Source organism: Odontomachus brunneus, unplaced genomic scaffold (genome assembly GCF_010583005.1).
Source record: "Odontomachus brunneus isolate Ranch 3 - 2012 unplaced genomic scaffold, Obru_v1 Obru_scaffold_009, whole genome shotgun sequence".
Classification (NCBI taxonomy): domain Eukaryota; kingdom Metazoa; phylum Arthropoda; class Insecta; order Hymenoptera; family Formicidae; genus Odontomachus; species Odontomachus brunneus.
In genome coordinates this window covers 312,164-326,825 of record NW_022639459.1, presented here as the reverse complement: position 1 = coordinate 326,825, position 14,662 = coordinate 312,164, and the positions used below count along the sequence as shown (strand labels likewise).

The window sequence follows — 14,662 nt, the reverse complement described above, 5'->3', positions numbered from 1 at the left end:
ATGTTTCTATGGGATTATGTTGACAGATGCCCAAGTTTATTGTATGACGTCTATGATCTATTTATTTCGACCACCACTTACCGCTAAAGCCATTTATAGGAAAATGGCGGAAGCAAAGTTGTACACCTAATATATTGTAATGTAATGAAATACAAATGTTATTACGTTTCGACCCGATTTGGGTCCTCTTTAAAAAACATAATAACATTTGTATTTTATTATATTATAATACATTAATTGCACTTTAATCATGCTTGGTTCTTATATGCTCTTTCCTTCTTTATTACAATTTATATTTATATAAATTTATATTTATATTTATATTTATATATTATTACATTTATATTTTTTATTACAATTAAATATTCTAAAAATATCCTTCGACGCTCTGGGTATATTAAAAATGATCCAAGTTTGCCAAAAAACCTTCTAAATGTCTAAGTTCATTTCCTAATAATTTTTCTTAGTCATGAAATGACTATATGGAACGTATGAATTTTTCTTAGAATTTCTTATTTCATAAGAATCGGGATAATTGCAAACATACACACAGACAAAAATACGGGCCAAATTGAGAATTCTCTTTTTTTGAAATCGGTTAATGATCTTGAAATCGGTTAATGATCTGAAGTCTTGAGTTGTCTTGTCAAACTGGATTTTAAATACATTACACAGCAGAATGTGGAACATTACACAATTATCATTACTGTTCTACGTATCACTATCACACAATTATCATTATAGTCTGAAAAGTTAGTTTGAAGATTCCGTAACAGAAGAAAGGAGATAGAAAGAGAGGGAGGAGGGAGGGAGGGAGAAGGAAGAAAGTAAGTAATAATGAGCACAACACACATAAGGTTCAAGATGGCAACATTTTATTGTGCGTTTCTGCACGTGAGATGACAGTGATGTATGATCGCTGCATCCCACGGAAGTAAAAAAGAAGAGAAGAGACGGCTCATAAGCGCCGCTTCGACGCTAAGTGGCGAGTGCGTACACTTGCGGAGGGAAGAAACACAAGATATCGCGTATACTCAACACGCTTAACATCCAAAACGGCCGTGTCCAGTCTTCCAGAAAGAGAATCCCCAGATGTGTGTCTCTCAATACAGGGCGCGGTTCAGTAACCGCTACAAATGCTGCGCAGCATTTCTCTTTCTTGTCCCATTTCTCGGATTCGAATGAAGAAAGAGAAAGAAGTAAAAACGTTACAAAGCATTTGTAGCGTTGCTAGACCGTACCCATAACCGAGCGCCGTTGGAGCGCTCGATTATACAAAAATGTCAGACTTTCAACGGCGAGCTTCGATCGTCGGACGCCTCGTCTCCCTCTTGCCTGCCTCTCAATAGTAACCCTTGTACTCGTAGCCGTCCACGGGTAGAGCGTTCGCCAAGCTGATCGTCGGCTCGACGGCGCTGTGCAGAGCGACCGCATGGTCGCCGTGCAGGGCAATCCCATGGTCTCCGTGCAGGGCAATCGCATGGTCGCTGTGCAGAGCATGGTTCGCCGCGGAAGCCACGGCCGCGGTTTGGGCCGCATGCGCGGCCGCAGCCGCGGCATTACCCTGCGCGGCTTGCGCGGCATGCGCGGCCTTCTGCGCAGCTGACTGCGTGGTCTCGAAGTCCAGGCGCGCCGCCACGAGCTGCTCGGCGATCGTCTCGGCGCGTGCCTTCGCCTGGCCCACCATCGTCGTCTGCGCTGCCAGCTCGGCCGCGGCCTCGGCCGCTGCCTGGGCGGCGTGCTCCGCGGTCGCCTGCGCGGCGTTCAACGCCGTGGTGATCACCTGCACCTGGTGCAACGCCTGCTGCGCCGCGTTCTTCGCCGCCGCGGCCGCGCGCGAAGCCTGCTGCAGCTGCTGCTTCTCGCCGTCCACGGCGACGTGCGCGTCGCGCGACTGCTGCTCCAGACCCATCACGATGATCTGCTTGCCGGCCAGGGCCGCGGCGGCCGTGGCCGCGGATTGCGCCGCCGCTTGGGCCAGGGTATTCTTGGCTACGTAGGCCGCCTGCCCGGCCGCCGCGGGCTGCTGGTTCAATTGGGTGTGAGCCTGCTCGGCGGCTCCTGCAACGGAAACACATTCGACACGGAGTTCGCTCTTCTCTTAAGGCCAAATCACACTAGCGATTGGCGATTGATGATTGACGATTGAAGATTGGAACTTGACCAATTGGAACAAAGCAAGCCAAGGCTGAAGTTTGTTGATTCGTTAAAATCTAATCTTTAATTGTCAATCGTCAATCGCTAGTGTGATTTGGCCTTTACGCCGTAGGATTTCAACATCTCGCCAACCCGCCCGAGTCACGCCTGATTAATCGCTGGACACTGTACGGTTTTTGCGAGCTGCACGCATTAATACGTTTTACTTTGAACTTCTGTTACTTTTGCAACACGAGGATTGCAAACATGAAATTATGACGGCGTGACGTAGAAAAGAAGTAAAGACCATTCAGTCGTTTCATAATAATAAACTGGATTTACTCGAACAATCGGCAATTGTTAAGAAAAATACTTTTTATGCATATCCGGAGCTCACATTCCTTACGTATATCGCTCAAACATAAGAACTTTTCATTAACCTTGCAGTAGCCGCGAGTATCTGAGAGATGCCGACCGATTTTAGTCTGATAAGGAGAAATAATGTCAGTTGAAACAATTTGATTGAAACTATTACTTTCAATATATCTCTTTTCATAATTCTTAACATTGCTATTTGTTATTTAAAGTTTATTATTTAGTTTAAAATTGATTACTGATGAATAATTCTAGTATTGTTTTTTTGGGCAAGAGTTAATATCGATTTCAATATCGACAACAGTGTCGATTGTACCACAATCACTCGTTGTCTTTTCGCTCAAATAATTTTCGATACTTTAAATTTCATTAATATCTATTTCTATAAAATTAAAACCAAGGAAGTACATAATATTCACATAAAATTTAGTTTCTTCATTGTTAATAATAAAGAAGGTACAATCTTTTGTCGAACCAACATCACTTTCCTTTATGACGCAAAGTGACGGTCAGACACACACACTGATATGTCCCATATTCTCCTATCTTTTTTTACCCTTTCTCCTCCCTCCCTAGAACAATGCATCTCTGTTCTCCGTAGAATCAACGTCAGAGCCGTAGGAGGCAGCCACATTTGATATGTAGATTTCTTTAGAATGTGAATGGATGTGGTACACCTCTCGGGTAACCCGCGACCATCTTTGTGCTTAAAAGACCCGCGACCAAAGGTATATATAAGTTAAGAAGTGATGTCTAACCTTTAGCAATACTGGCCAAAGGGCCACCCACGCTGTAACCAGGCCGGATAACATGGCCTGAATGATGAGCGCTTGCAGCGACCTCCACGTAATGAGGACTAGTTTCGATCAAGCTCAATGCGGTCGCGTCCGGCGCCGCATATTCGAACTCATAGCCGTCGACTATGTGTTGCTGATCGACAATCTGCTTCTTGGTCTTGCCGCAGTACGCGAGGGTCACGTACGCCAAGAGCACCAAAAGGGTCTTCATGTCGAATTTTCGTTAGATTTCGGTCGTGGGTGACGAATATCTGCGAAGAAAGAGCAAGTTACAACTTACAAGTAAACCTACGCAAAAGGTACACTCAGATTTCTTTTTAATTTGGCACGAATGTATAAGTACAAAAAATATTTAGGTCAAATTTTTTCATTTTTAATTACACGAGAAGTTTATAGCTTTTTAATGTTCTCACTGCTATCATCAACAAGTACAACAAAAATGCATAAGAAATAAAATTGAATACAAGATATAGTTAAATAATTTTAACAAAATCGGCATAGCTGAGACACGAACTATTCTAAATTTCTTTAGCCGAGATTTCAATCGAAATATTTTAAATTTGTGCTAAATTAGTCAAAAATGGCTCGAATCTCGGCCAAACCGAAAGAGAGAGAGAGAGAAATCTGGCAATTTTAATTAAAATTTTAACAAAATCGGCATAGCTGGGACACGAAACATTCTAAATTTCTTTAGCCGAGATTCCAACTGAAATATTTCAAATCTATGCTAAATTAGTCAAAAATAGTTCGAATTTCGGCCAAACCGAGAAATTCAGCAATTTTAATTAAAATTTTAACAAAATCGGCATAGCTGAGACACAAAACATTCTAAATTTCTTTAGCCGAGATTCCAACTGAAATATTTCAAATCTATGCTAAATTAGTCAAAATAGTTCGAATCTCAGCCAAACCGAGAAATTATCTGTATAAATAATTTTTTTCAACTTTTTACATATTTTGTTTAAACATTTTATTATTTATACAAATAATTTTACATATTTGACTTCATATTCATAAAATCAGCAAACCAAAAACGCCTATATCTTGTATTCAATTTTATTTCTTATACATTTTTGTTGCACTTGTTGATGATAGGAGTGAGAACATTAAAAAGCTATAAACTGTCCGTGAAACTCAAAATAGGCCAAAACGAAAAAAATATGAATTAAATATTTTTTATACTTCTACATTTGTGCCAAATTAGAAAGGAATGGGAGTTCTTTTAGATAGGTTTACTTATTAGAAACAGAAGTTGTTATTCTGTCAGTAAAGATTTCGGCTTATTCCCTTTAAGACGATGCTGGATCCCGACATAACGCAGTTTCGTAATTTCCTTTTCTCCTAACTGAATGCATCAAATTGAAAATTCTTTTTCTTATTTATTTTATTTTTTATTAAAAAATTTTATTGTCAATTTCATGCAATTATTTAACGTCAGCTATTCATTAATGTCTGTACTTTCATCCTATAAAAGCATTTTCAATTTGATGCATTCAGTTAGAAGAAAAGAGAAAACTACGAAACTGTGTAAAAAATTGAATAAAATTGAAGATTTTTAGCAGATATGAGCTTGAAGTGAGAGCAGTGCGTCACACGTGTGTGATGTTGACGGCTGACATATTGAAAAGTCGATTCTTCCACAAGAGAAGCTCGACTCCCCCGCACTTTGGCGTCTCTCATCCGTGCTTCTTGCGAGCGGCTCGCTCATTGTTCCGGCGCAGAGTCGCTTTCGCATTACGGGTTACTTGGAGAAGTAAAAGTGGAACTCTCGGGTTCAGCCGATTTTTGTCGCAGAAGCGGATATGCGAGACGGTACTCGGACTTTTTCCTAGGATCCCGCCGATTATCTCGCCGTGCTGTTTTATCTCGCTGACTATGCAGGCGTGAATTCGTCGGCCGATCGCGATAGGCCGGGATCGAGTCACGTTTTCGATTACGTAAAATGTAACGGGACACCTTCTATGATACTATGGTAGCAACGGATACGATACGATTTTAGTCACTCGGGCGTTCGTGCGACCACGTCGATGCGAATTCCATATCTCGCATTCTGCGCGAGTCTCGCATGTCTATGCGTTCACTGCATTTGATCACCAAGTGGCACTAATCACAGTGCCTTTTCACATACAAATTTTCCCGCGACAGAGTTGCTTTCAATTGCATCCCCAATAATTGGTATTGATGCGTTGTCATTGCAACGACATTCAATTACGTGTAACGTTTTCTCACACATACATGCGTAGATTTGACGTTGCACACTCGGTTGCTAACGGTTCGCACGCATTTTATCGAATAAGATTTCAACGACTTGTCAGAATTGAAAGCCACTGCTGTATACGCAATAACCGGTTATCATATGAAAATTATTTATCAAAACAATATTCCCTTACTATTCAAACTCAATTCTTTCCTCAAAACTTCGCAAACGTCACGCTTCATACTGCCACTTCAATTCTTGTCGTAACCGATTAATTAAGTTCAATTTATTAACTGAACGATCTTTGACTCGCTTCGCTCATAACAGTCACCAACTAAACGGTCTTTAATTGAATTTCGTTGAAATCAATCGTCACTCTTCAATTGAATTTGTTGAGATTAATTGCCGATTAAACGGCCCCTCGATCGAATTGGCTCATATCAACCGTCAATTAAACACCACAATTAATTTAAAAAAGTAATTCATTATTTTCAAGAGAGAGATATTGCAAAAGATACATATACCCTGTAGTTATTCAATTAAAAAATTAACAAACAGATATTTCCGATCAAAATACCGATGAATTTTTATATATCCCATCAGGATATCCGATTAATCGGATACTTTTGATCATAATAGCGTCTCGTCAGATAAACCGATGAAAAAATGATGAACCGACATTTCTCATCGGATGTCTCCTGACTGGATACAAAAATTCCTCGGTATTTTGATCGGAAATATTCGTTGGTTAATTTCTTATCGAATAACTTCTCTCAGTGTCGGTAAAAAGCGACGCGTTACGAGTCGGCGCGACGTAATAATTGACAACTTCGTCTTAAGGAATAATTTCATTTTATAATGCAGCGCGGAAAGTCATTGATAATTTCAAAAGCGTGTCGCGCGGCGCGTCTCAGCTATTATCTATGGCGATTCGGTTTCGTAATTGCTTCTCCGCCGCTTAGCGGTCGGTCGCTTCTACCCGCCGCCAATTTCCGAGCCGCCGTCGGTGCTCGACGTGCACGATTGCACAATGAGCCCGGCTTCCGAATCGAATCAAGCGTGAAAAATGTGGACCATCGCGCTGCGACGATGACACGGTGTGTCGCGTATTTTACAACGAATCGGCCGACCGCGCCTCACAGCTTCGCTCGAATCGAACGAGCGGCCGGAGAAAGTGACGCAAAAAGCCTGATGCAACCGCAAAACTGATCGATATCAAATCAGTGGACGATACGATCGATCGATCCTGAACATGGCGCGAAACGGTCGCGTTGCGTGCAAAAGTTGCAGCTTGAATTTTACATCGTTCGTATTTGCGCACTCACTAACCCTTGAAGCTCCATAAACCTAAACGCAAAATTCACCCCTAAACGTGGGTGAATTTTAGCCAGCGCATTTTCATTCGCTCGCAACTTCTGGAAAAATGATCGAGATGATTCGATCTCTCTTTTCTTATCGGTGCAGGAAACGTCGAGGAGTCTATTGATGGCTCTACGATTCGATGAAGTTGAAAAGCGTTATAACAAAAACACAAAACCTCTAGTAGCACAGTTCATTGGCGTTACATTGGCTCAGCATTGATTAGCATACATTGGGCCAATACAGCCAATGTATTGTCGATATTAATTATAAATAAAATGTAAATAAATTGCCAGTATTTATCATAAGATGATTGTACCAGTATTGGCATACGTTTGGGGTACATTGGACTAATATAACTCAATATAGCCAATATTGATAACAAATAAATTGCCAATATTCGGAATTCAAAAATATACAAGAACAAAAGAGCCAAAATTGCAGTTATTGTGTGCTATAATTCAACGATACAAAAAGTATTTTACAGATACGTTTCGACCATGTAATGTGGTCCTCTTCAGTCAAAAATAGCACACAATAACTGCAATTTTGGCTCTTTTATTCTTGTATGTTTTTGAATTTTGTTTAATTTCGTAAATCCGTGGTAACCTTTGTCTAATTTTGCCAATATTCGGAATTCTATATTGACTATAAAATGCGTCTACTTTACAATACTGAACCAATATAATATTAGGTATAATATTAGGTATAATATTATGTATATTGGAGCCCAATTTGTAGCCAATATTGCCCCCGTGAACTCTGCCACTAGAAATGTTTTCAAGAAAGGTCACGTTTGATAAGTTGTTCTACAAATTGGTACCAAGATAATGCACATAAATAAAGCGCCAGTAAGGATGACGAGGAATAATATTTACGTAATATCGCCTGAAGCTTCAAATAAACCTGTTTCCATTGCTTAGATATCGGAATCAATTTCTAAGAAAGCAATTGTTTCCCTTTTTGTTCGGTAAACAGTAAACTTATGAGAGGCGACCTTGACGTGGCCGCTGAAAATCTCACACCTCACGGGTCGACCACCTTAACGTGCGCCATTCGCGTTTGGCGGAGTGACTCGAGTGCAAGCTGAATCGCTCTGTGCGAACAAACGCGCGTGACGCACGCGTCGCCTTTCGAAGTGTCGCAACAGCATGTCGTGATCGCAAACTTAAAATTGGAAACCCGTTTCCGTCTCGCTCTGGAAAGTGCGCGCACGTCACAGCATAACGCATTGGGGCCTTATTCAGTAGTAAACGAACGACGAGCGATACCACGTATCAATCTCACCGCAGTCATAATTAGAGTTATCCATGACGAGAATCTGAATTTACGTTCACACATTCCCTTACACGGGGAGGCAAGGGAATGCGACGTCTGTCTCTTCGCTCTTCAATCGCGTTAATAGTAATTACTTGGAACTTGTTTCGAATGAAATTTTTCGACTTGAACTTAAAGTCGGATGTGAGTTTCTTTCCATTGGAATCGCGATTACAAATTGCTATGACGATGCAAAAATGATCCAACTATCATGGAGTACGTTCCAAAAAAATGAAGATGAGAACCTGACACATGATTTAGTCGTTCAAGAAATCTAGCATAGTCAATTTTCTTCTTTTTTCGTTGACAAACTTGAATTTTGAAAAAAGGGTTAAAAAGATGCAACTAGTAAAAACTGGCGGAACTAGTAGAGAATGCAAACTGTTTTTTAATTAATACTAGGCACTCATATCAGGCTTAAATTTTTTTGTTTTGTATAAAAAACGTATAGAATGGTATTGTTTTGTATAAAAAAACGTATCCAGTGGAAAACAAAGAACTTGGAAATCATAATTTTGGGATACAATCATAATTTTATATTATATGTAATGTGATGCTTTTATATTTTGGACATAATTATAATTTTTTGGATTATTTTTGCATAATTATGACCAACGTGTAACGTCATACATATCATATGATTTAGCTGAGGAAAACCAGATCCAACTCTGAATTCAAATCGAAGTATTTCGAGTGAAACAACTTTCAAGCAACGACTGTTAAAATAGGCCTTATTTCATTGAATTAGAAGAGATAGTTTGAAGTTTCTCACGCAAGAACAGAAATTTATTAATAATCTCCCGTTGAACCTTACGATATTGACATGTACACGAATAAGATCTTTATAAAAGAAGAAAATGGAAAATTCTCCAGACTTTCTCCCTCGTTGCAACTCGGTCTTGCCACGCCCTGTGTTACGGAGGTGTTACGTGATTGCAATATAAAAATTTGCATTAACTGAAGCACGATGCAGATTATCGTAAACATGCGCGAACGAGGGCGTCAACTTTTTTCCCGCGGGCGGATAATAAGATCGGCCGTATTCAATATTCATTCGCGTCATCGTCCATTAACCTAAAACGCGTACTAGTTCACAAGCAATCAATATTATGATCGATATTGCAACCATTAATTGCAACCAACAACAACAAGAATGGCAACAGTAAAAATAATGAATCGAAATAAATTTATGTTAATATATAAAGTTATGTTAAGATATAAAAATAAAAATATTAAAATGAATTAATGTTAACACGTAAATTTATCATTCTTACATATGTTTACTTGATAATCTGCAAAGCCAAAAACATTACAAGCAACAAGTTGCAAAATGAGTGAATACACGAAGGATACTTCAGCAACATTATTAACGATCTGGTCGATTTAGCACGAACTATTTGCGTAACTACGAAGGTTGAGCGTAAGAAAGCAATGCAAACTACGTCAATAACGCGTGTGGCTGACCTAGAAATCAACTTAACGAGATAACTCGTGGGGAAATTATTTAGCGAAGCAAAAAGGAAAGCAAGGAGGAAATTCCATTGAGTTTCATAAGAAGCGTGAATTTACCACAGATAATCGTTTCTAAAGTGAATGACTTTTGCTTAACACAGCCAATGAGATTTGACAACTTGTGTCAGATATTGTATTCGAAACGTTTATCTACACGAAGAGAACTTTACACGAAGAGAACTTTACACGAAGAGAACACTTTACAGTAAAAATCGAATAGAATTTAATAAAAGTTTAATGGTGAAATAGAATTACTAATTTTCATAAAACTAATTAAGTACTGCTAACTCTATTTTACTAATAGTAAAAAAGAATTAATAAAATAAGATCGAGTAACATATATATATATATATATATATATCTTTCTCTCTCAACACATATTTTGCCTTAATTAATTTATCTAATTTAATTGACTTATATAATTTAATTTATTAATTTATATTCTTCAGTTTCATATATGCTGTTTATTTTAGGGGAACCGAAAAGAATATTATTAAAAATGTACTGTGGGTGTGTGTGTGTATGTCCGTTAACAAGGTAAACTGTACTGAACTGTGCTGTTACTGAACTATTAGAAAATATAGGTAATAATAAAAATATGAGACAAATAAAATTAAAAGGAATTTATATGAAGGAGCGGAATATAGGTAATAATAAAAATATGAGAGAAATAAAATTAAAAGGAATTTATATGAAGGAGCGGAATGCGGCACGGGTGTTTGCACATTCCAACAGTTATATAGTTAATTATAGGGTAATTTTCTCTCGCGAGATATTTTCCCGATTACGAAATACAAGTCACTTCAAACGCAACTCTCTTCCAGAAAGAAAAAGAGGGAGAAAAGGGTAATTCCTCGCATGCGAATAATTGCCGGAATTTCGAGGAGTTCTCCACCCATCTCTCTACAACGCATAGCTTCCATGTGAGAATATTTTTCTTTCCCTCGCTTATTTTCGAGACAGAGGACTAAAACCAACGGCTCACTTTCGTCGTCGTCGTCGACTTACTTCGCGACGAATTTCCGGTTATCCGATTGCACAGACGTTTCTATTCTACTCAACACTTCCGCGTGTCCAAAATCACTCTCGCACTCTTACTGATCTTGAAAAGTGTTATTGCAGATATATCATTTTCGAATCGTGTACCACTGCTATTGCGTGCTCTTGCGAATAGAGGAATAGAAGAAACTAACGCGAGGAATTTCTATACTTACCGGATTGGTAGTCCAGTCGAGCGCCAGAGAACAGGAGCTGTCCTTGCTCGAAGACCGGAGCTAAGAACTGATACCAGTTACTTGTTCATCGGAGCTCTTATAGTCCTGTCTGGTCTAGCTAATCTATAGCTGCGGAAGGGGTTGTGGACGTTCAAAACACGTGCCTTGAGAGTATATTCTTTTCTGCTTATTATGTTCCGCGCGCGCGCTCTCTCTCTCTCTCCCCCCCTTTTCTCTCTCTAAAATTTTTTATATGAGTTTGAATTCAAATTTACATTCGAATCTGAATCTCAGTTCTGGACGCGAATCTTAATTCCGGCTTGAAACTGGATTTGAATAACTCGAATTATCCAAGTGATGCAATTTCCACTTCCGTAACTGATTCCTGATATCCTAATAATGAGATATTTAAGCCTGAGCATCTACTTATTGTCCAAAACCTTACAATTATTTTCGCGTGATGATCTCGGTGAACATTGTGAAGGAAGCGCTGATCGTTCATTCGTTTTCGCTGTCAAATCAACAGCGCCGACTACAAATTTATATGGTTTGTTATGACTTTTGCGGATGGGGACAACGCGACCACCTGGATCTGTCCTTCAAAATGAACATTTTCTATGTTCTATGCATCAGTGAGTGCGAACAATACTTTATTAATTTATTTGTGCCTTCATTTTTTACGTGGCTAAACGACTGATGCACCTGTCCTAACTGCAAACGCCACTCTTTAGTCATGCTGATGCTCGCGGAATCCGATTGCGGGCAAGCTCGTAAAGCCCTGGTCAATGCGGTAAGTTTCTCTCCTCGTTGAAACATGTTATGGATCGTTGCATGCAAAAAACACCGTTAACTGCTATGACAGTACGTCGAAAAAAATTGTAGAATCAACGAGATACTCGACACGCCGAAAGTGGGAACTGTCGCGGTTCCGCAGCAGCTCCTCCGAAGAAGATAATCGAAAAAAGCAGCAATATCGCGCAGAAAGCGGCCGCAGAAGCAAAGGCCGCGTCCGAAGCTCAGAATATCGCTGGTCAGCAAGCGGCGCGTCAAGTACTCGAAAAATTACATTATACACATATCATCTTTCAGACATTTCGCGAGAGACGCCATTTCTCCCTCATGTGGCATAGAAATACTTAAATTCATCTTAATTTTTAATTTAAAACTAAAAATTTAATTTAAAATTAAATTAAACTTTAAATACAAGAGAATTTACGTCAATTTAATCTTTTTTATAATTTTGTAAATTAAATTTACATATATATTTTTCAAACAATTTTAATTAAAATTTTTTAACTGATTTCAACTAAAAAATATTAATTAAAAATATTAACCCTGCTTAAAAATATTTTTATTAATTTTTTTTTGTAACATTTTTTTATTAAATTTAATTGAATATATTCTTGTAATTTTTTTAAATTAATTTAAATATCAGATTTAAAATTATCGGACTGTCACTCCCACGTTGGCACTCGCTTGTTCGTTTTTGTGACACAAAATCTGCGGTACAAACCTCATGAATGTTTCGTCACTTCCTTTTCAACTTATAAAATAAATAACAATATCTTCCGCAAATTTTGCTACTCTCTGATCCGGGAGAACCTATTATCGGCAGGATTAATTTTCTAATTTATTTCTTTCTAATCTCTCAATTAAATCGACGGAGCCGCAGAGAGGAAATCGTCGTGGAATTGGTGGCACGAAAGCGATCTGCACCGTCGATTACGTTCGCACGCGCACGCGCGCGCGCGCGCGTTTGTGTGTGTGTGTGTTAAGATTCATATTTTCCTCTGTAAATATACAACACCGTGATGTATATGATAGGTGAAGGCGCAATTGGCGGAGAAGGCGGCTCAAGCAGCAAAAGCCGCTGAGGCGGTCTTATCAGGCAAGGAAGCAGTAGTCGAGCAGTTGCGGGAGGAGGTGAAGGAGGCTCGATCGGTGGTCCAGGAAGAGACGTCCTCCCTGCAACAGGCACAGACTAACGTCAACGCTGCGATCCAAGCGGCGCGGCAGTCTCAGGATCAGGTATGCCGAGTCTAACGATGGAACGCAAGGAAATGCCTGAAAAAATATTTTCTCATACAAAAATATTTTCTAAGTGAAAAAAAGTTACACTTCTTGAGCTTTGTGGTTTCTTCTTGTGAGACAATCTTCCTTGTGAGGTCCGTTCTGATCAATTCTGAGCTCTTAGATTAGTTGTTACTTGAACTTAGGTTAATAATGTTGATAGCTGTTACTCGAAACTGCTCGTGTCGATAGTTGAAACTTGCTCCGCATGAGATATTCAGATTTAAATATGGAGCAAGATGTGAGTTTTTCAGTTGACTCGCAATTACAAATATACACAAATATAATTCGACTAGAAAGCTCAGATCTAACTTTAGATTTTCTCAAATTCCCAAATCTCACGTGAGTTTAAAATAATAACTATTCATTCTTCGCGGTCGTGTGTCGAGTCTACTTCTACATCGCTCTAATCCATTCTATAAAACGTCAGCCCTTTAGTCATTAATAGTATTCTTTTATTTATTAATAGTATATTCAATGTAAATATTTTACTAAAAATTTTAGTTAAATACTGCAAAATTCAAATAAATGCACACTACTCGATATATTGTCGCAAAGTAAACGAATACATTTCTACGGATCGATTAAGAAGTCGAAGCAACTCGGACCGCGAAGGTTAATACGAACTTTGAACTCAAACGAGCCATGCTGGTATTCATAGTCGGATCTTATATATAAGATTGTCCTTAAGTTCATTTTCAGATGTTCCATAGCAGAAGTCGCGTTCAGCAGAGAAAGCTGCTTTGCAACTGTTGTAAAATTCGAGAATCTGATTGGAATACACCTTTTGATTCAGGCAAGATTAAGAGCACACATCAATTAAATTCACAAATTTTGCAAAAGAGCTTCCTCCGCTGAGCGCAGCCTATGAAATAATCTGTACATTACCTGAAAATGTACTTGAAACGATCTTAAATATAAGATTTGACTTTGATCTAGAACTGATTGTTCCAACCTGTTGGTAAGTTAATTAACAGTTAAATCATATTCCCGACAGCACAAGATCTCCACAGAATATCCTGGAGACGTTCTCAGGGACGTCCTCAAAATGTCTTTAGAATCTCCTGTAGAGATCCGTGCTGTTTGGGATGTCTATCTCTGTCCAATTTGAAGGAGAAACAAAGACAGGAATACGAGTTAACTGTTGGCCTGTTGGTTTAGCTTACTAAGGCCCAGTTCCACAACCTCCAGTTAACTTAACTGGCTGGTTATTCCATTGGACTTGACCAATCGCATTTGACATTAAGAAGAGTTAATCAGAATTAACCAATCACTATTGGAACTTAACTGGTAAAAATTATACGGATGTTGTGGAACTTGGCCTAAGAGGTTGGAAGAAGCGTTCATCACCTCGACCGCTTCCTTCCCGGCGAATCTAGTTGAGGACATTGACGAACGCGATGCGTACGGCAAAGTCGAACGCAGCGAACGCGCAGGCAGCTGCGAGCGGGGCGCAGAAGTCGCTGAGGGAGAAGGAAGAGCTGCTGGAGGCAGCCAAAAGGCGAGTGGACGAGCTGTCGAATCAGTTGCAGATCGCTCGGCAAGATCTCGCGAATACAAATCGCGCGGCGGCCAAAGCAAACGCCGCTGCGCAGGAGGCAAAGGCGAACGCGGCTAGGAACAAAAGGAGATTGGCGAGCTTGAGGAGATTGCGCGCCGCGCGACCGGCGCGGGTCACTTCTTGA

The 14,662-nt window shown here is 39.5% G+C and overlaps 2 protein-coding genes across 2 annotated transcripts; one reads left to right on the top strand and one right to left on the bottom strand.

Moving 5' to 3' along the window:
- Window positions 1–853: 853 nt before the first annotated feature.
- LOC116840354 (tol-Pal system protein TolA-like) lies at window positions 854–11,036 on the bottom strand. The gene is made up of 3 exons (XM_032806965.1): window positions 10,908–11,036; window positions 3,270–3,559; window positions 854–2,061 (listed from the first exon to the last, which is right to left on the bottom strand). The coding sequence occupies exons 2-3, from the start codon at window positions 3,517–3,519 to the stop codon at window positions 1,343–1,345; spliced, it is 969 nt and encodes a 322-aa protein (XP_032662856.1). The 5' UTR covers window positions 3,520–3,559; window positions 10,908–11,036; the 3' UTR covers window positions 854–1,342.
- Window positions 11,037–11,640: 604 nt separating this feature from the next.
- On the top strand, window positions 11,641–14,662 carry LOC116840358 (tol-Pal system protein TolA-like). The gene is made up of 4 exons (XM_032806978.1): window positions 11,641–11,697; window positions 11,790–11,957; window positions 12,732–12,935; window positions 14,357–14,662. Exons 1-4 carry the CDS (start codon window positions 11,641–11,643, stop codon window positions 14,660–14,662), a joined length of 735 nt encoding a protein of 244 aa, XP_032662869.1.

Coding starts and splice junctions, on each gene's coding strand:
- LOC116840358 (XM_032806978.1), top strand. CDS start 11,641: ATGCTGATGCTCGCGGAATCCGATTGCGGGCAAGCTCGTAAAGCCCTG. Junction 11,958..12,731: donor GTCAGCAAGCGGCGCGTCAA/GTACTCGAAAAA, acceptor TGTATATGATAG/GTGAAGGCGCAATTGGCGGA. Junction 12,936..14,356: donor CGCGGCAGTCTCAGGATCAG/GTATGCCGAGTC, acceptor CGGCGAATCTAG/TTGAGGACATTGACGAACGC.
- LOC116840354 (XM_032806965.1), bottom strand. CDS start 3,519: ATGAAGACCCTTTTGGTGCTCTTGGCGTACGTGACCCTCGCGTACTGC. Junction 2,062..3,269: donor TTTGGCCAGTATTGCTAAAG/GTTAGACATCAC, acceptor TTTCCGTTGCAG/GAGCCGCCGAGCAGGCTCAC.